Source organism: Lytechinus variegatus, chromosome 8 (assembly GCF_018143015.1).
Source record: "Lytechinus variegatus isolate NC3 chromosome 8, Lvar_3.0, whole genome shotgun sequence".
Taxonomy (NCBI): domain Eukaryota; kingdom Metazoa; phylum Echinodermata; class Echinoidea; order Temnopleuroida; family Toxopneustidae; genus Lytechinus; species Lytechinus variegatus.
In genome coordinates this window covers 16,108,027-16,128,395 of record NC_054747.1, presented here as the reverse complement: position 1 = coordinate 16,128,395, position 20,369 = coordinate 16,108,027, and the positions used below count along the sequence as shown (strand labels likewise).

General features: G+C 35.5%; 1 protein-coding gene across 1 annotated transcript in view; it reads right to left on the bottom strand.

The window, feature by feature from the left end:
- The window catches only part of LOC121419513, a 331,043-nt gene that overhangs the window by 75,293 nt on the left and 235,381 nt on the right, over positions 1–20,369 (bottom strand). The window contains exons 141-157 of the mRNA XM_041613966.1: positions 19,003–19,146; positions 18,153–18,251; positions 16,786–16,944; positions 15,023–15,160; positions 13,522–13,620; positions 9,664–9,768; positions 8,510–8,668; positions 7,918–8,064; positions 7,321–7,419; positions 6,458–6,556; positions 5,785–5,943; positions 5,197–5,334; positions 4,125–4,223; positions 3,332–3,490; positions 2,575–2,715; positions 1,753–1,851; positions 423–659 (exon numbers count right to left, since the gene is read on the bottom strand). Coding sequence (XP_041469900.1) covers positions 423–659; positions 1,753–1,851; positions 2,575–2,715; positions 3,332–3,490; positions 4,125–4,223; positions 5,197–5,334; positions 5,785–5,943; positions 6,458–6,556; positions 7,321–7,419; positions 7,918–8,064; positions 8,510–8,668; positions 9,664–9,768; positions 13,522–13,620; positions 15,023–15,160; positions 16,786–16,944; positions 18,153–18,251; positions 19,003–19,146 — 2,280 coding nt within the window. The remainder of the gene's footprint in view (positions 1–422; positions 660–1,752; positions 1,852–2,574; positions 2,716–3,331; positions 3,491–4,124; positions 4,224–5,196; positions 5,335–5,784; positions 5,944–6,457; positions 6,557–7,320; positions 7,420–7,917; positions 8,065–8,509; positions 8,669–9,663; positions 9,769–13,521; positions 13,621–15,022; positions 15,161–16,785; positions 16,945–18,152; positions 18,252–19,002; positions 19,147–20,369) is intronic.

Below are 20,369 nucleotides of genomic sequence, written 5' to 3'. Positions count from 1 at the left end.
TTCACGCGCTCGGCATTTCAAGGAATAAATTCCTGCCACGTACCCATTCACCTCACCTGGGTTGAGTGCAGCACAATGTGGATTAATTTCTTGCTGAAGGAAACTACGCCATGGCGGGGAATTGAACCCACGACCCTCTGTTTCAAAGTCTGGAGACTAATCCAATTGGCCACAACTCTCCACATATAACAATAACATTAAGAATATTGTGTTATCATAAAGGAACATAAATAGTATGGTGCTAGTATTGATGTTCCTGAATGTGAATGCTTGTAGCCTGTTATGAGAATAAGCCATTGCATAATTGTTTTATATTCCTTCCAGCTGTATCATAATCCAACTTTCAGACTTCCTGCAAGCCAGCTTGGCAGGCAGCCCGAGCTGGTGAGATGCTCACAATGGCTTGACTAGGCTTCACTTACCATATGCGATGTCCTCTCCCTGAAGGTTCCTCCAGACAGGTGGTTCTACCAAGTTGGTATCGTTGACCGAACAAAGGTAGCTGATGGTTCCCCCTAGGCGTGGATCCGAATCCTGGCTTGGGACAATGTTGATGCTGACTGGTAGAAGGACTTGGCAGTGGTCTCCAACGTAACCTGCTTGGCAACGACACAACCCCTCCCGACAGATACCTCCATTTATACATACTGGGAAACATCCTGTTAGAAAGAAATAACTGACTGTTCAAGGTCTTTGTGTCATTGTCAAATGACCTATAATCTAAACTGTTCTGCTCCACCTTCTCTTTCCTCACCATGTTCCTCCTTCTTTTAATCTTCTTTCTTCTTCTTCTTCTTGTTCTCCTTCTTCTTCTACTTCTTCTTCTTTTTCTTGTTCTTCTTCTACTTCTCCATTTTCTTCTTCTTCTTCTTCCTCTTCCTCTTCTTCTTACTCTTCCTCTTCTTATTCTTATTAAGAAATGCTCATTCCGAATCCTCATTTAGTCTTCTATTTTGGCGTTATAATAGTCTTAATTTATAAACTGGCCCCTTGTGTTGTTCTTTTCTTTACAGTTTGTTCGTTTCAACTTACATTGTACACTGTTTATACTCATGTTTGTTATATGTTTGTATTTTTGTTGTAGGGCCTCCAAGGACAACAGTATGTCAATTACTGATGGAGCTACCCTACTAAAAATAGACTTATAAATAAATAAATAAATTCTTCTTCTTGTTCTTCTTATTATTATTATAATTATCATTATTGTTATTATTATTATTATTATTATTATTATTATTATCATCATCATTTTCATTTCCCTTTATTATCAGTAATACAATCCTCATTATAATCACCATTGCCATCATCACCAATTTCAGTTCAGTCATCAATGTACATGTCCTATGATCATTATTACTAATCACATAATTTGATATCTTCAACTGATTTAACAGCATCTTCATCATTATCAAAAATGTAATCATCATAATCACTCTCATCTCAATGAAAATAATCGGGAGGAGAGACCTGTGGGTCATAGTGATTCAGTTTGCTTTACACCTCCCAGGCACAGGTGACGACAAAACAAATAGTAATAATAATAATAATGATGGTGATGTTGAAGGTAAAGATGATGAGATGATCTCATCACCTTTATCTTCACCATCACCATCATTATCATCATCATCTGACATCATCATCACCACTATCACCACAATCAACATCATCACCATCGTCACTACCACCATCATCATCATTATCACCATCCAAATCCTCATCAACATATCATTTTTATATGAAAGAATATCGTACCTCTAAGTTCACAGTGTCCACCAATGAATCCATCAGCACAGTCACAGACTCCATTGTTACATGTTCCTCCATTGGAACAGGGTGGATCGCATGATCGCTCTGCAGAACACAAGGACATAAATTATTCTATGCATTTAAAATACATATGCACAAGTTTCGCCTATCATGTTGTCACTTAATGTTAATCCTGAACATTGAGTTACAAATTACCAACTTTGATTACCAATAGTGTCCAATAGGTAGGAAAAAGTTGAAGACCCTCAAAGGCAAGTAGGCTTTTCATGATAAGGAATATTTATAGGGTATGAATAATGAAACTCACAAATTGAGCTTCATCACAAGCAATATCACCATGGCTTTATATAGCATGTTAGGTTTAGGCAAATCTAAAGAATCATTTTCAAAGTTCCCTTTCAGATGAAATGAACGATCCATAACACGTATCTTGTAGAAAAGATCTAGAAATTTGGTCAGCAAAGGTATGAATACGTGTCTAAGTACAAATTGTATGTCCTTGAAGTTGCTTCAAAAAGATTTGATAGTCAAAAAGCAGAGGAAGCATAGGAATGGCTAAAAGTTTGTCCTAATGGTGGACAGAGTGAAAGAATCATGAGTAAATTCTAAGAGAGAAGGCCAGAAATTAAGTGTTGTTGAATAGAATGAACAAAACACCTGTTAAAATGAAACTTGACAGGGAATAAAATTCAAAATTAATTCCTCAATACTTCTGAAATACAGAAGAGCAAATCAATTGTATTTCCGATACAATAGACTCATTTACATCCTTGAAAGTACATGCATATAATTAATATTTGAACATACCTGCCAGGACTATAGTGAAGGTGGTTGTCAGAGGGCCTCCGTTGCAACGGTAGATACCCATGTCATTGTTGGTAAAGTTATGGATGATCAACTTGGTCTCGTAGTCTGACAGACGTTGGGTATACACTCGGTGGTCCCGAACTAAAAAGTTACAGATTATAGCAAATGAGTTTGCATTAAACAGCCATATTTCTGTTTGCTGATCTCTTAAAACAAACAGAAATATATATAGGTTTTTTTAAGTGTCAATAAATTCATTACTTTCATTTTTTTATGTCTCTCATGTATTTCAGTATTTATGCATTAACCTGGCACTAAATACAAACCCATATTCAACTTTTTTCAAAGGATAGTAGTGCAAATTATATTTCAAAAATTAATATCAATAAAATTTATCTTCGCAAGATATTGAATTACTCTGACATTGCATTCAAAAAGTCATATCATAATGATTGTATAACACAATTGCCCAAGAAAAAAATTATGACGGGCTGACAATTATTATCTATTTGCATCGAACACTGTGTAAAATCAATAGTTGGGTAAATGGAATGAGTTCCCAGCAGGATTACATTCCTCAAATGCACTGAGCGCTGGAAGGCAGTTCGATCTAAAACCAGAGTAATATTACTAACACGTCTCGGAATAGGCTATTTTTTTTTGCTCTATAAATAGCTAATATTATCATTATTAGTCATCATTATATTTCCACTGTACCGCCGATATAGAGTATTGTACGGCACAGAAATGAACTTACTTGAAGGGTTTGATGAGATGACCTTGCCAGTGGGGTTCCTCCAGAATGGATACCTTGGGGCATTGGCTCCACTGGTCCTGCACAAGAACTCAATGTCCTCACCAACCATAGGACTCTTCTCAATGCTTGGGATGATGACAATAGAAGACTGGAAACCAACTGAAAAATGGAGGGATGATGTTATGAATATTCATAAGCTCAAAGTTAAATACATGTGTTTCTGGAAATTGAACAGGCATTCATGGATCCACTGGTCATAAACAAGAACATAATGTCTTCACTGACCATATGACTCTTTTCAATACTTGGGGTGATGACAATAGAAGACTGGAAACCAACTAAAAATGGGGAGATGATGTCATGAATATTCATAAGCTCAAAGTTAAATGCATAAAGGAATGCCAAGAATGTACTGGTCCTATGCAACCAAAGGGCCTGACCATAGGCCCTTCTCAATGCTTGGGATGATCACAATGGAGGATTGGAAACCAACTAGAAACAAATAACATTGAATTTATTGATAAAAGGACACTATATCATTGCCCAAATGTCTATGAAAGTTATAGGTACAGACACAGTCAAACATGTGCAGAGGCTTGTTGCAAAAAGAGTTGCAATCAAACACAACTCTGAAAATGAGACACAACTTGCTTTTCAACCAATGAAAACTGTGCATCTGAGAATTGCACTTGAATTATTGAGTCACATTTAGACATAATTCTTTCTGCAACAGCCATTGGTCTTACAAACCACGGGATATGAAGATAAGAATTAAATAGAAGGAGGAACTTACTTCCAATCTGGCAGAATGATCCTTGGTAGCCTTCAGGACAGGAGCAGACGCCATCCATACAGGTTCCTCCATTAGCACAGTTCAGAGGACAAGGTCGTTCTGTAGGACACATGAGTGAACATTGACATTAGAATGACAAGGACATTCTGTAGGACACATGAATGAACATTGACATTAGAATGACAAGGATGTCCTGAAGGACATGTATGAATTTGACTTGCCTTTATGAACAATACGGCCCCCATAATCTTGTAATTTTTTTTAAATCCCATGTATTATATTCTATTGTTTTATGTGCAGCCAAACTGGTTTTCAAAGCTCGTAAGCACGATCATTTTACTCCTCTGTTAAGAGAGTTGCATTGGCTTCCAGTGAAGCAACGTACTGTCTTCAAGATTATGACCATTGTTTTCAATATTATCCATGATGAAGCTCCACACTACATGGACTCTCTCATCCGCCCACATCAGTCAGAACGTCCCGGGCTTCGCTCCAGTACAACCATTACTCTACTCCATGTTCCACGGACAAATACCAAAGCTGGTGACAATGTTTTTCAGACATGTGCCCCAGGACTCCGGAATGACCTTCCAAGATATATGCCACTTTTCCCTTCTTTGGAAGTATTTAAGAAACATCTAAAAACTCTGCTTTTTAATAAATAATCTTCACATGTATTAGTTATTATAATTTTCTATTCCATCATTGTGTAAAGCGCTGTGAAAGGTGATATATTCTAAGAGTGCTATATAAATTAACATATTATTATTATTATGTTTGAATGGCCTAGTTTGATTCAAAATTGTTCCATCGTTCTTAGCTACTGCGAAGTATTTCTACTTGGTCTTACATCAGTTGTACTAACCACCTGGTCTTACTGCCATTTGGCAAATTCGCTACTTTGTCCAATTTCATCTCATAATCAATAGCGATGATGTGATAAGAATGGAAATTCTTACAAAGTATTATCAAGTTACTATCTAACTCTTTATAAAAGGAGGTATGTGCAGGTTATTCATATATTACTCTAGCGAAATTTCACTGTATGAACAGCATATCGTTTCACAGGTACCTTCAATACTGATAAACACGGTGCTGTTCAGAGGGCCAGTAGCGCAGGTGAAGTATCCAGCATCTCCCTCTGCGAGAGGCCTGATGTAAAGTCTGGTAGCAGTGGAGTTGACAGCGAATGTGAATATACGATCAACACCTAGGACAAATAATAAATGATGTCACGGGTTAACATTTGGGAACATTGCATTTTACATAAGCATCCAAGCATTGCTGCAATTAAGAAGCAAAAACGTGGATTTCTTTCCAGTAACAACCATTCGTGACATAATTTTACACATACAGGCTGCTGGTTTTTACATTTTTTGGCCACTAGGCCTACAGAAAAAAAGGTGATCTCCATAGACAGAGAGAGAGAGAGAGAGAAAGTACAACTCGCACAAATCCAAATAAATATAAAGTCCTCTCTGTTATTCACAAGAGCAACGTTTTCTCTGCTTTTGCTAGGAGCCCTCCTTTGCGAGAAGGGTATTGAAGGTTTCCTAAATAAGCCCTGATAATCAGAGGCCTCTCCTTTGCTACGATGAATGATCAAGAAAGGGCCAGAAGAGGTGGGATCTAAAAGGTGCTGTAACTGATCAATACTTACTGGTCTGTCTGATGCCAACTGCCCTACCCCTGGGATCCTTCCACTGGGGGTTCTCTGGGGCAAACGTTCCTTGGGTGAGGCAAAGGAAGGCAATGTTCTCTCCGGTATAGAAGACTTGACCTTCCTCTGGGTGAATCGCGATGGAGATGGGCTCCACAACTGAAAATGAGAGATTTTTATGATTGAATCAAAATAAGACTGATTAACCTCTTAAAATGCCAACATTTCAAGTCTGTTGAGCACACATTTGAGCTACATTTCGACAATTAATCACATCAACCTTTTCATACCTCTGAGACCCCCTCCCTGATATTCCTTTTCGACTTCAATTCATAAACTAGTCAATTCGAAAGTATGACGTGTATTAATATGAAGCACAATTAAGGTCATTAAAATTCAAATTTGTTTCCAAAATTTGTCAATTTTTACTCATTTTATTGAGGCTCAAACTTTTACTAGCTTGCTTTTATGTAGGTCCAAACTTATTTCTTTAACTTGAGTCAAGTTATAACTTTATTACTTGACTAATTGTATTGTTATGTTACTTGTATACATATTGCTTTTATATTATGCATTAATATCAGGGAGAGGTTGTACATGAAATAAATGTGAAATATGAAATAAGTGAAATGAAAAATATTAGTTTTTGAATATGAATATGATAAGTACATACCTTGATACTGGCAAGCTGATCCGTTGAACCCTCTTGGACATCTACATTCACCTTCGATACATTCACCACCATTTTCACACATTGGTTGACATTCAGGAACTGGAACATAAACACACAACAAACTTTGTCTCCATCAAAGTTATAATAATAATAATACTCAATTTTCATATAGCAAAAATTGCAGTTAAGTCTCTTAGCACTCTAGTTAGTACAAGAAAGAAAAGAAAATAAATATCATATTGAACCTAAATACATTGTACATATTTGAGACTGAATTTTACATGTAGATAATGCAATATTAGGATATTTAAATGTATCTTTGGAAAAGGTTATTCAAGTCATTCATCAGATAATATTCAAGATTTCTTTTTGCTTGTTTATCATTGCATTCATGGACAGGCACCCCATCATGATCTCTATTTATATCAGTTACTTCAGACCAATAAGGTCTCTATGCTCATCAACTTCTGACTAAATTGTGATTCCTGAAGTTTCAAAATAATTGGGGTAGTCATTTGCTCATGCATGCCCCACATTTTGGGAAAGCCTTCCAGAAGACATAAAAAATTGTATCTCTGTCAGAGGCTACGAAAGCGCTGGGCCTGGCTCTTTGAGCTGAGCTATCACAACCCAGAGCAATAAGATACAATGCATGAAATATCCAAACTTCATGACCATGTGAAATTTGATAACAATAGCTATGATATATATTTGATAATAATCTAAATTTAAAGATGGCAGAAACTATTCAACAAAGTATATAGTCTTCAATGCTTTTGAAGTCTCCTGATATGCTTGATTTGATTTGAATAGTTAAAGAAATGTTGGCACAAAGAAATACAATTCAAAAGAATTCAACTTACCCAGCTCGTCACAGGCTTCTCCGGTGTATCCTTCCAGACATAGACAGATACCTTCTATACAGCGCCCTCCATTGACGCAACGTGGGATACATGGATAGGCTGAAAAAATATAAAACAAGAAAGCAGTGTATTTAATGACACGCAACTTAGCAAGTAGGTTCAAGTAGTACATGTACCCCGGTCATATGGCATGGGACAGTAACTTGGTATCTTTGCCATCGACATTAAATTCTCTGGATTTTTCAAGGTGTTTAACTCCACCTACCATAGTAGTTGTGTAAGCCAAAGATATTTTAATGCTTTATGCAATGTTGTAAGATAGTTTCAGAAGTAATATTGATGCAAAAAACAAAGAAGTTGTGGAAAAGAAAGAGTAGAAAAAGAGAAAGAGAAAAAGAGGAAGAGAAAAAGTAGACAAAACAAAAAGAATCAATATTTGATACTCTCACAATGTTAATTATACTTAAGGAGGTTAAACCCAATACCACTGGACCACCGGAAGAAGAATAAAAGAAGGAGGAAGATAAAGGTAAGGTGATGAAGGGAAGAAGACAATTAAAAAATCTGAAGGAGTAAGAGAGCATCAACAAAACTTACTGTTGTTGTAGATGGTGAGTGAGATAGACTGTTGGAGTGGCCCAGCATTACAGGTGTACCTAGCGCTGTCCTGTACACTGACATTCATGATCTTCAGTTGGGTGATGAAGGCTGACTTCCGGGAAGTGAAGATGTGGTTTCCTTCTCCTGAAGAGATATCAAATTTAACCATTTAACACTTGAACTATTTAGTAGTTTATGGTCATTTAGATTTGTTTATATTTAGCGTTTGGTCACAGTCTATCTGTCTTATGTGTTTATTTGGGTTTGGGATTGATATAAACTATTTGATATTCAAGGATAGTATTGAGTAAGATATAATTGTATACAGAATCTTACGTTATCCGTATCATTATGAAATGCACCATCGGCGCATCACCACCATCAACATCAATACCACCACCATGACCATCATCATCACCATCACCACCATCATCTCCATCACCATCATCATCAGCACCATCATTATTACCAATCACAACCATCATCACCAACAACATCATCGTTCCCACCAACCACCATTACCGTCATCAACATCATCATTTTATCCAACATCATAATCATCATATTCATCATCAAGATAATTACTTACCGAACACCGGTGACTGGATATACTGATAGTCTCCTTTCCGCCATCTTGGATTGAGAGGAGCATCTGGTCCGTTGGTGATACATAAGAAGCTCACATTCCCTCCTTCAGTGTAGTCATTATCTGGATCAAGCTCGATTCGAAGGTTGGCATCAATGCTCACTGACATCAGAAAGAGTGATTTCACATAATTTCTTCAATATCTTATTGATTTTGCTTATCTTGTTCTTTGGAAGAATATTTTATTTTGTTTAGTGAAGCATTTGTAACTTTTTTTCAGCATGATTAAAAACCTAAGCTTTCTTAGCTTTTTTTAAAAGCACAAACTGAGGCTTGCTCTGCCAAAAGACATGAGTACCAGGATTGATAACAAGAGTGTCGCTAAGGCGAGCACATAATACGCCCATCTGTAACGTGGAAAATGGAGCTATTAGTCAAGCAAGAAAAGTGGAAGATGGCGACTTCACCTTTGACCTTCTGACCTCAAAATTGATAGAATTGCTAGGATCTATGCTAGTATCATACACACCAAATTATATGAGCCTAGGTTAAGTTCAACTAAAGTTGTCACGTTAACAAGTACTTCAGAAGGGTAAGATGAAAACATGTCACTGTGATTTGAACTGAATTTATTACCAAATAATGCCAAAATACATTAAGGGTAAATTGTCATATAAACTTCATTGGTAAAAGGACTCCACTGAAATAGCAAGTACTGCTAGTGGGACGTGGAGCCCACAATTTTGATCTTGTGAGCGAGATACCATAATACCTCCCGTCGAGACAGGCATATAAAAACAAGATATTATTAAGCCATCACATCATGAAATCTCCATAAAATACATTATTAAAAGCCAGATAGTGGATCCTCCCTATGTATCATTGCCACAACATTGTCGCTATGGGATAATTTTTTGTCTACAACACCTATGATTATCACTCATACATGTATGTCAGATTCCCAAATTGAAGAGATCTATGACAGATAAAATATTTGCCCATCAGTCTAACATATCTTTCATGACTTGGGGCTTTGTGTATTAAAAAGCTAGACTGGCAAACACTTATTTAATAATCACTTCTCCCTCAAAGGGTTTAATAATAACTCTTTCAGGGTTGAACATAAATATGTATTCATTACCAGATATAAATCTTACCAGTGAACTGACAAAGTTCTCCAGTGAAATCAGGTTTACAGAAGCACCTGTGCTCAAGGCAGGTTCCTCCATTGTAGCAGGCCTGCATGCTGTGACATCCTGGTACTGTAAACAAAAAGACATACAACATTCATCATGTAGTCCCATCCAATCATAATCATGTTCTTCTATGATCCTCAAATCAAAGCAACAAAAATTTGTAGACATGTCTTTCTTGCATAGTTTAAGCACTGATATCGAGTTACTGAAGGCTTTGGTAAATAACATGATCGCCTTACCTGTGTCATAAGCTCTTTAACTTTTTATGAAGAACTATTTTTTCAAATATAATTTGTGCATTTTATCATACATGCAAGCAAATTTCACCTTCATGGTGATATCACTCCTTTGCATTTATTTCATCTATGTTCTTCAACTTGATGTGAATTCATTTCAAGCATTGACCAAGTGCACACTAGAAAATGGCATATAACACGTTCATGGTGTAAACCCAATAGTATATGATACTATGAAAAACAAACTGATATTTTAAGATGAGATAAAAGGAAAAAAGACTTGTTACTTACCATCAAGATATATAGTACATATAATTTATGAATATTATTTCAATATTTCAATTTTATCACAATTGAAGAAAATATTTGATTGTTGCTTTTGAACATGAAAATTTGAATAGCATGTATGAACAATGATCAAAACTAACTAATATGAAATGATAAGAATGACAAAGAATTTGCTGTCAAAAAAACAGAGAGTTGTACATTGAATGATGCATCTACAAAATACATCAGTGGTGCTAGAACTTTCTGACTAGACCAACAGTTTGAAGGCGCACTAAGCTTTGCAATACACAAACATTCCAGCACCACTGATACTCTCAATAAATAAAGCAAAAAGGCATCATGCAAGCTGCTTTACAGGAAATATATTTTAAGCCATGCAATCTATAGAAACACATTAAAACAAAATTTGTTTAGTCTAAAAGGGGGATTATCTTGTTCAAAGCAGCGTTTTAGTAATTATGCATTAAACCGTGTTGTTGATCAGAAATTAGAGAGTTAAGAAGACATATGATACAGATTGTGAGAAGAAACTGCCTATAAAATCAATCCAATTTCAGCATCACTCCTATCTGTATATCAAATTTATACGTGGCTATTTGTTTTGATTTCTCAATCTTTGACATGGAGTTGCTCATGCAGGACCTAGCCTATGGAATTCTCTCCCACACAGTTTGAAAACCCAGACTTCAGCGACCACCTTCAAGGGCAACCTGAAAACTTACCTGTATAAAAGCGTTTTTTGATAGACATTGACTTATTGTTCAGACATGTTTTACATGTATATGTAAATAGTTTTTGTTGTTCTGCTCTGAAGCGCCTTGAGCATCTAATCAAGATGGAAAGTGCGCTATATAAATCTTATGTATTATTATTATTAATAGTTGTATCTCTACAAAACTTCAAGAGCTTCAGGCACTGAAAGGTGGATTATATGGAGAGTAATCCATACCACATATTGGAAAAGCTATTAACCTATTGCCCACTGGAACCAGATTATCTCCGTACAAAGGCTATGGGAATTACAGAATTCATTAGTCAACATGTTAATATCCAGAATCCCAGATATGATTGAAATCATGTGATTGGTTATTTGATTGGAAAGATTGGAAGATAATAAGAAAACACTATAAATGCGAAAAGACAGAAGTAGACGGAAAGCACCGTTCTTCAAAATCTAGACATGACTGTTCATCACCTACAATATAACTAATGTAGTATTTAATGAAATAAATAGTAAATGATTTTCACTGATGATTGTTACAAGCATTTGAATACTTGCATGTGATTAGCTTAGTGCAAATTTGTGAGTGAAAATCAATATTTGTTTTTATTAAACAATACCCTTGGTTACCCTAAACCGAATGATGTGTATATGACTTTCCTACAATTTGAATTTATCCATATTTACTACACAAAATGGTAACAATATATTTAGCATACATCACTCAGGTACAAAGTTGAAATAATCATGTATGGATAAAACAGAAGCCGAAAATTATCAATTCTTCAAGATTTTATTACAAAGTTGCCAACTTGCATTGTCAAAAGTAATTTTATTGTTCTCATGACATTGCCGATTGCTTCATGGAACACTCTGCAGTTTTTGCAAGTATGCATACAGTAGCCTCGAGTCAGAGCACTAAATAGATAACATACATAAAAATGAATTGCAGAATTATTTCAATCACAAGTACTTGTGGATTTTTATTTTATTGCATTATTGGGCTCAGCATACAATTGCTGCATGGTTACAAATTGGGGATTTGCACATTTTTTAATTTGATGCAATTCGTGGGTCCATTGAGCGCTTAATTGACATCATGCAGCGTGTATTACAGTACATCCTTGAAAAAAGGAAACCCCCTTTCATACAGCATATTCAATTATGTCAATCTGGGAATGTATTTTTATTACAAATCTGACGCTAAAGATAAGATATCCTTAATTTGAAAGAAAGTAATTTGTTGGTGCATGGCAGATTATGAACAATAAAAACTGAAGCTGTTTGTCTGAGACCATTACGCAGAAAGTCATCATTAAATGTGTTTTCTGCCATGTTGTAAGTAGAAACATAACAAACTAAAGAAATGCCAATGAAAAATCTGTGTAATAATCAATTAATCAGTACAACTTGAGTTGCCAATGAAATACCAGATTCTTGCTCATCTATGCATAAAATTGTTTATATCATATCAGATAAGAAATTTACAAGAGAATCTGAGCATTATGTTGGTTTACATGATATATTGCAAATAATTTGTCAGAGTTAAAGAAAAACTAATATGTTATCCTCTTTTTCTTTAGGATGCACTGTAAAAAATAGAAATATGTACATGCCTTTAAATCTTTCAATGTCATATCAAGCTTAAAATGTACATGGCATACAGTACTATCACTGTATAAATAATGGAAAGTTTCTTTCAACAGAATATATATAAAAAATATCACATGTAATTCAAATGAAATCTATACTTGATGTGGTGCAACTTTAAATAAGTAAAATGGCATTCATATAAATCAAATAGGAAAATTGAGTATATAGGCCTACTGATGGCATGAGCATGGTACATACATGTATGTAAATGTGCATGTGTGGTGAAAATGGTGTATAATTACATGAAGTACTTGTCATGGACCAGAACACAAGGGACCTGTTTCATGAACAACTTTAACTTTGCCATCATGGTAACTGAACTCAGCAGCCAACCCACCCACATCAAGATTTCAATAGCATTATGGCAAAGATATTATAATTGCAAGTCTTTGAGAAACAGAGCCCTGCTGGTGGCATATTCGAGTGATATGACACTAACTATGGCAAGCCAATCACACTCACTTATTTGCTATTTATAGCAGACATATTTTTTTATGTGTTATTTTTTCTTTTAATTAGGACCACATCTTATTATGTTGTGTACTCTATAATTTCAAAGTATGCTTATTTTCCTATGGAAATTGGTAATTAATCATTCATACATGTATTCTATTATATTTCCTTCAAATTAGATGAGAAACTAGAGAAAGGGTAAATTTCATAGAACTATGAAAAAAATTATGATTTCAAGCAGTAACATGAATGGCCTGCCATATCATGGTCAAAATACCATGTCAATCCTACACACTGTGACAACATTCCCTTTTTTTTGGTTCCTTGATGAACATTCAAATTGGCAACATTACATATATACTTCCCAATGAGCTATGATAATCGGTTCTTGATAGTGCTAATGGAAGGCAGGGGAGGGGATGATTTCATTCCGATTTGGTATAGAGGATATGACATTTGTTTTTATACCTGGCTGACTGCACGTCTCCCCTGTGTGAGACTCGGGGCATTCACAACGACCCCCCTGGCAGACACCTCCATTCATACATGGGGGTGAGCAGTGTAAAGCTGTCAGAGGGACAGAAACAAGGCATCCATAGAAAGAAAACAGATAGAGATCAAATAATATGTACATCACATAGAAAGAGAAAAGACATGAATCAAAGGTTAAAAATGTTAGCTCAGAAATACACAGCAAAGGAAAAATGTGTTTACAACAAAATAAATTACAAAGAAACGGATTTGATAAATTTGTTAAATCACCCAAGGGACAACAAGCAAGAGTTGAACAAGAGAAAGATCATGAAGTTAATTAACTGAAACATGATTTCACAATCTGTGTTTTAATTATTTCATAATTGAAAAGTAAATGACTTCACTTTTGAAAACATCAAATGAAAATAATCGCTTGAAATTTAGATAAGAAAATTATTTGAACAGAAATCATGAAAAGAACCTAAAACAAGAATAAAAACATTGTGAATGGTCTATCAAAATAGTTAGAAACATATATTGTATACTACAAAGCCTAACACATGTATATTGACATTACACAAAGATACAAAACAGAAAAAACATACAAAACATCTTAGCAACTACAACAAATATATATTAGTCATAAAAGGAGAGTCTAAAATAAAATCAATCAAAAATATTAATTTTAATCAAAAGAAATTAGTTACTTCTGGGTATATTTTTCATTATCTTCAACTTATGTCTAAACTAAGATAAAACGATAAAGCTAGAAGTTCAAAGCATTTTAACTTTTCATCTACATTTGTGCAACCTACTCAAACTAGTGTTATAAGGATAAATAGAAGGATAAATATATGTTTCTTGTCAGCATCTTCTTAGAAGGCCTATCTACATTAGCTCAATGTGTTATGTGTTCCTCTTATCTCTGATATGGCACAACCCTCAGATTAGATCTTTTTTGGTACTTAACTCCTTTGCAAGGTTCACCTCAAAATGAAAATCCAGAATCAATATTTTCCTATTTGCAAGATAATGCACTATTCAGTTGTTTGCAGGTGAAGAAATGCACAGTCCTCTCTTTTCTTTAAACAATTTATTTATGATGTCAGACTATTGCAGCCTGTAATTAGATTATCCATGTACAAAGCCTACAGGAATGACAGGATCAAGTAGTCAACAGGTTAACACATTGCCTACTGGAAGCAAGTGGTCCCTACACAAAGCTTACGGGAATGACTGAAGTCAGTAGACACGTTACCCCCTTGCCTATTGGAGCCAGGTGGTCCCTTCCCAAAGTCTATGACAATGACTAAATTTGGTAGTCAACAGGTTAACCCATTGCCCATCCAAACAAGGCGGTACCTGTAAAACACCCAAGGCAAAAACCAAATTCAGTAGTTAACCAACAGGTTAACCCATTGCCTACTTGATCCAGGTGGTCCCCGTCCAAAGCCTATGAAAATAATTGACTTCGGTGGTCATAAGGTTAACATACCTAAGGTGAGGTTGTATACTCCAGCAACAGGTCCAATGGTACAGATGTAAAGGCCAGCTTGTTCACTTGAGATGCTGTCTAAGTGGAGAGTGGTGACGTTCATTCCTTGGAACTCCACATGTACATGGTCTGCACCACCTGTTTAAGTGAGATGGGATAGGTTACCAGTAAATAAATCCTAATACCAGTGCATTGAAGAGATAGGAGACTATTTGGGGGAACAGTATTTGTTTTATTTACACAACACATACCACAAAACCTTTTATGACTATCATCATCACCTTCATCTACACCTACATCGGCTCGTGTGGTCCAGTGATTAGATCACCAGATTCATAATCGCAAGATTGTTAGTTCAAATCCCCACTCTACCATTGTCTCCACTTTGATAATAAGGCCTGAGAATAATATCTGTCGTCTATAAGGTCAGCCATTATGACTGATTAACCTAGACGTAAAATGTTTCCTAGGTAATTGGTTATATACCAGCTTGGCGATTACCAGCAAAATGCTGTCCTGCCAGGTTCCTACGGGAGCTACCATAAACAGAATAAGAAACCTTCATCATCAAATAATTTCATTTTCACCATTCTCCTAACTAAGACCATGACTTCTGCTACCAATATCATCATCACTACCATTAGCACCATCATTTCAGTCACCATCACCTCAATATCATCACTTCCCAATACCATCACCACTAGAACTACTGCCATCATATTAATAACTTGTTCCAATAATGCTCCCACTACAACCATTACCACTACAACCGTTGCCAAGTTCAAAAATGCCACCAGCAATTTAACAATCGCCAGCGCAATCCTTACTATCATCACTATCACCATTATAAGAACCAAAACTACCACTAGAATATTAAAATACTGAACATACCTCACTCCAAATATTACCATACACATACAACTATTACCAGCAATATCACAAAATATCATAGTCACCTTCTTCACCAAACATCCAATTTTTACAACCACCATTCAAACTAACCCCATCCCCCCCCCACACACACATAAGTCTTAAACATTAAAACAATCCCTACAGATATCACAATTTCTAAAACCACCAGGGTAGTGTTCCATAAAGCTGTTCGTAAAGGTACGCACAACTTTACGAACGACTGGAACATGTTCTTATACATAAGTCAGCTACATAGGGATATATCACATAGCACAAGAAAGGGTCACCAGTCGTTCGTTAAGTCATTTGTAACTTACGAACAGCTTTATGAAACAGGTCCCAATACAGAAATATATACCACCACTATAACATCAGAATCATTATAAAAATAAACCAAACCATCAGCCGGCAATCACCTTCACAACCAATATCACCATTTCTAAAACTATTACTTCTTTTTAACAATTACAATCACCACAACCACAACTCTAACCATCACCACAATCCACACTACCAATACCAACATTACTAAAACAAACGCTGCCAATGTACAATGTAGCATAGTAATCTTCCCCTTTACCTCAACCATTACACTTCAAATACCACCCTCATAATCATCACTACCACTCCAAGCTCACCATTACCACGCCCAAACATATTACTCACTATGTCCACTGGGATTAAACTCTACACTGAAATCAGTTTAATCTACAATCATGACAAGATTGTAAGAAATATGAAAAGCTACCAATTCCACCATTACTAAAACTATTACCACTACTCTGAAAATGACAATCATCAGAACAACCACTCCACCAAACCCCTTCACCAACCCCACACACATAACTCACCATGTCCAACTGGAGCTATTTCCTGACCCAGAGGTCCTATCCACATCGGTCTTCCAATCTCCACGGGTCCGTTCAACTCACATGCAACGCTGTAGCTCTGACCTGCAGTCGGTGGAATGTCTTGGATGGGGTTGAACTCCACACTGAAATCTGTCTCATCTGCAATCATAACACTAACATCTTTCAGTTATTTCACATCTTAATTAGACGTCCAGGATAAACTGCATTGTGAATATGAACACATCTCCAACCAGATCAATATGAGCAGCTCGACAGTGTGAGTCACATTTTTGCAGTCATTAATTGGAACATACTGTGAACAATAACACACTGTAGAAGTCTCCACAGTATGATACACTTAAATTTGAGGATTTTGACAGTGTGAATCACAATTTTTACAAAGGTCTCTATGTGAACACGTTGTAAACACACTGTTGACACATTGCAAACACACTTTAAGTACACTGTAAGCACATTGCAAAAAAAACAATGTAAATACACTGTGAACATACTGTGAACACACTGTTAACACACTGTGATCATAATGTAAACACACTGTGAACATATTATGAACATGCTGTGAACATATTATGAACATGCTGTGAACATATTATGAACACACTGTGAACATATTGTAAACACACTGAACATATTGTGAACATGCCGTTAACACACAGTGATCATATTGTGAACACACTATAAACACACTGTGAGCACACTGTAAACACACTTAAAGCACACTGTATACACACTGAAAACATTGTAAATACACTGTGAACATACTGTTAACACCCTGTGGTCATATTGTGAACACACTGTGAACATATTATGAACATGCTGTGAACATATTATGAACACACTCTGAACATATTGTAAACACACTGAACATAATGTGAACATGCCGTTAACACACTGTGATCATATTGTGAACACACTATAAACACACTGTGAGCACAATGTAAACACACTTAAAGCACACTGTATACACACTGAAAAAAATTGTAAATACACTGTGAACATACTGTTAACACACTGTGGTCTTATTGTGAACACACTGTGAACATTTTATGAACATGCTCTGAACATATTGTGAACACACTCTGGACATATTGTGAACATGCTGTGAACATATTGTGAACACAATGTGAACATATTGTCAACACGCTGTTAACACACTGTGATCATATTGTGAACACACTCTGATCATATTGTGAACACACTCTGATCATATTGTGAACACACTCTGATCATATTGTGAACACACTCTGAACATATTGTGAACATGCTGTGAACAAATAGTGTTACACTGTGTTCCATTCAGTAGGGAATCTGAGAGTCCAACAAGAAAGACAAAATGAAAAACTCACATGAGTATTGGCAGCGAGGTCCAGTGAAAGACTCTGTACATACACAGATTCCTTGCTCGCAACTGCCTCCATTCTCACACTCAGGAAGGCAGCGAGGAACTAAAAATAAACAGACAGCGAACATACAATTTAATATCAAATATATCCATCTTTAAGTCTTTTATCTGGAAAAAATAATAACTATCAATATGTATTGTAATCCTTCACTTTCATATAATGAGCAGAAAGACAAACAACTTCATATTGCTTAAAATAAAATGATCTGATGGAAAAATGGCACTGTAGAAAACATAACCCAAATATTCTGTAATTCCAAAGATTACCTGGCTATAGAAAATAGTTTGTGAAGTGTATATCTTCAAATAGACAAGAATATTTATCAATGAATCCAAAAATTGTGCATGGATAACACCAATATATATATGCTGAATACATATATTGAACACATATATAAATCCTAATTATTAGTATGATTGAAGAACAAAGATTTGAAATTAATATCAAGTATCCAATATTTAAGTAATTACTCTTAAAAGGCATCATTCCACAGTTTACTACTCAACACCAAGGTATCAAGATGGTGCCCGGTCGAATTTGAAAGCCAACGTGAATGTAGTCTGCCCAGTAATAGACTTTGAATACTCCCCAGGGACTGTAGAAAGTGCATACTTTAGGTACGGGCAAGGCAGAATCTGCTCACTGGGGTAATAACATATCTGTAAAGTGCTTAGAGACATTATTTTGAGGTACTGATCATTACAGAAAAGCAGAGTGTTATCATTACCATTCCACACTAGCTTTTCTTCATACAGTACACACAAACATACACTAATCTGAATAACAAACTTACTGTAGATGTTGACAACAACCGTGTCTCTCTTAGGTTCTGCAGCACATGTGTAGATACCAGAATCAGACTCCACCAAGTCACTGAGCACCAGCCGAGTTTGGGTACGTGAAATGACCTGTACCAATTGATTACCTAAGTCCACATCTGCAACAAACAAAGAAAATATATCAATGATAAAAACTGACAATAGATTGAGTAATACATGCATGGAGGTTATAAATAGGGGTGTAAACACTCTTAGTGAAAATGAATTAAATATATTAGTGATATGGATAAATGTTCAATGATATAAAGTTGTTCCTACTTTCGATATGAATCAAGTTTAATTTTTTTCTTAGAAATAGATACCATGTGATATCACTGGGCAATCTTATGAAACACTGGCAGCTGTCATTGGATTTCAGAATGAAAATACAAAGGTCCGACAATTAAACAAAAAAAATTAAAGATTTCACTGTATAAATATTTTCTTTTTTCATTTGCTTCCTCTAAGATATCTCACATAAATTTTATAACAAAAATTACTGACACCAAGAAAATTAGATTCCACAAAAAATTAAATGCACATGGAGTTGATTATTCAACCTAAAATTACAAAAAATACATCTAATCCAAAACAAGATCAACAAGTGCAACCATTTCAACAAGATCATCGGCTTTCTTCATTTCGCCTCAGTTTGAGGTCGTCAATTTCAGCAATGAAAAGACAGCGTGCCATGGACTTTGCGAATGGTGGCTAACCAGGGGTATAGGGTACCAAATATGCATGAGGAGATAACATACTTTCACATGCCAGCAAGCATCGAAGCCCAGCAAAGATGTAGCAGAAACAAAATTATGAAAATGAAAAGAATTTCAGATATGACAGTCATGGAATCTGACAGCATTTTTAGCAAGAATCTCAATACTTATTTTCAATCAACTATGACTAGCGAACAAAATATATCTTTGCATTTATAAAGATATATGGTAGAGTATGAATATCCAACCATAAATACTTCCTGCTTATTCTTATTAAATGTACATTTATAAATTGTTCACATGCACGCCTGGTCCCCTATACCCAAGATTACCACTCAACACTCGTCCATAACTAGTTAAATCATTATTAGTCAAATAAAGCCAATATTATACATGTTATGTAAAGAGAGCATTAATAGCTGCATTAAATAATTAAGTACATGTATATTAGGAAAGATGGTCATGGAATTGAGGAAACACTGATTGATAAACCTAGACTTCTGTGAGAAGTGAAAAGATTTATACAGTATATCCTACAAAATGAACATATTAATTTCACTTAGAAACAAAAAAAAGTTAAATACATGTAGGGAAAAGATGAATATTCCTGGGCCCCATAATCTAAA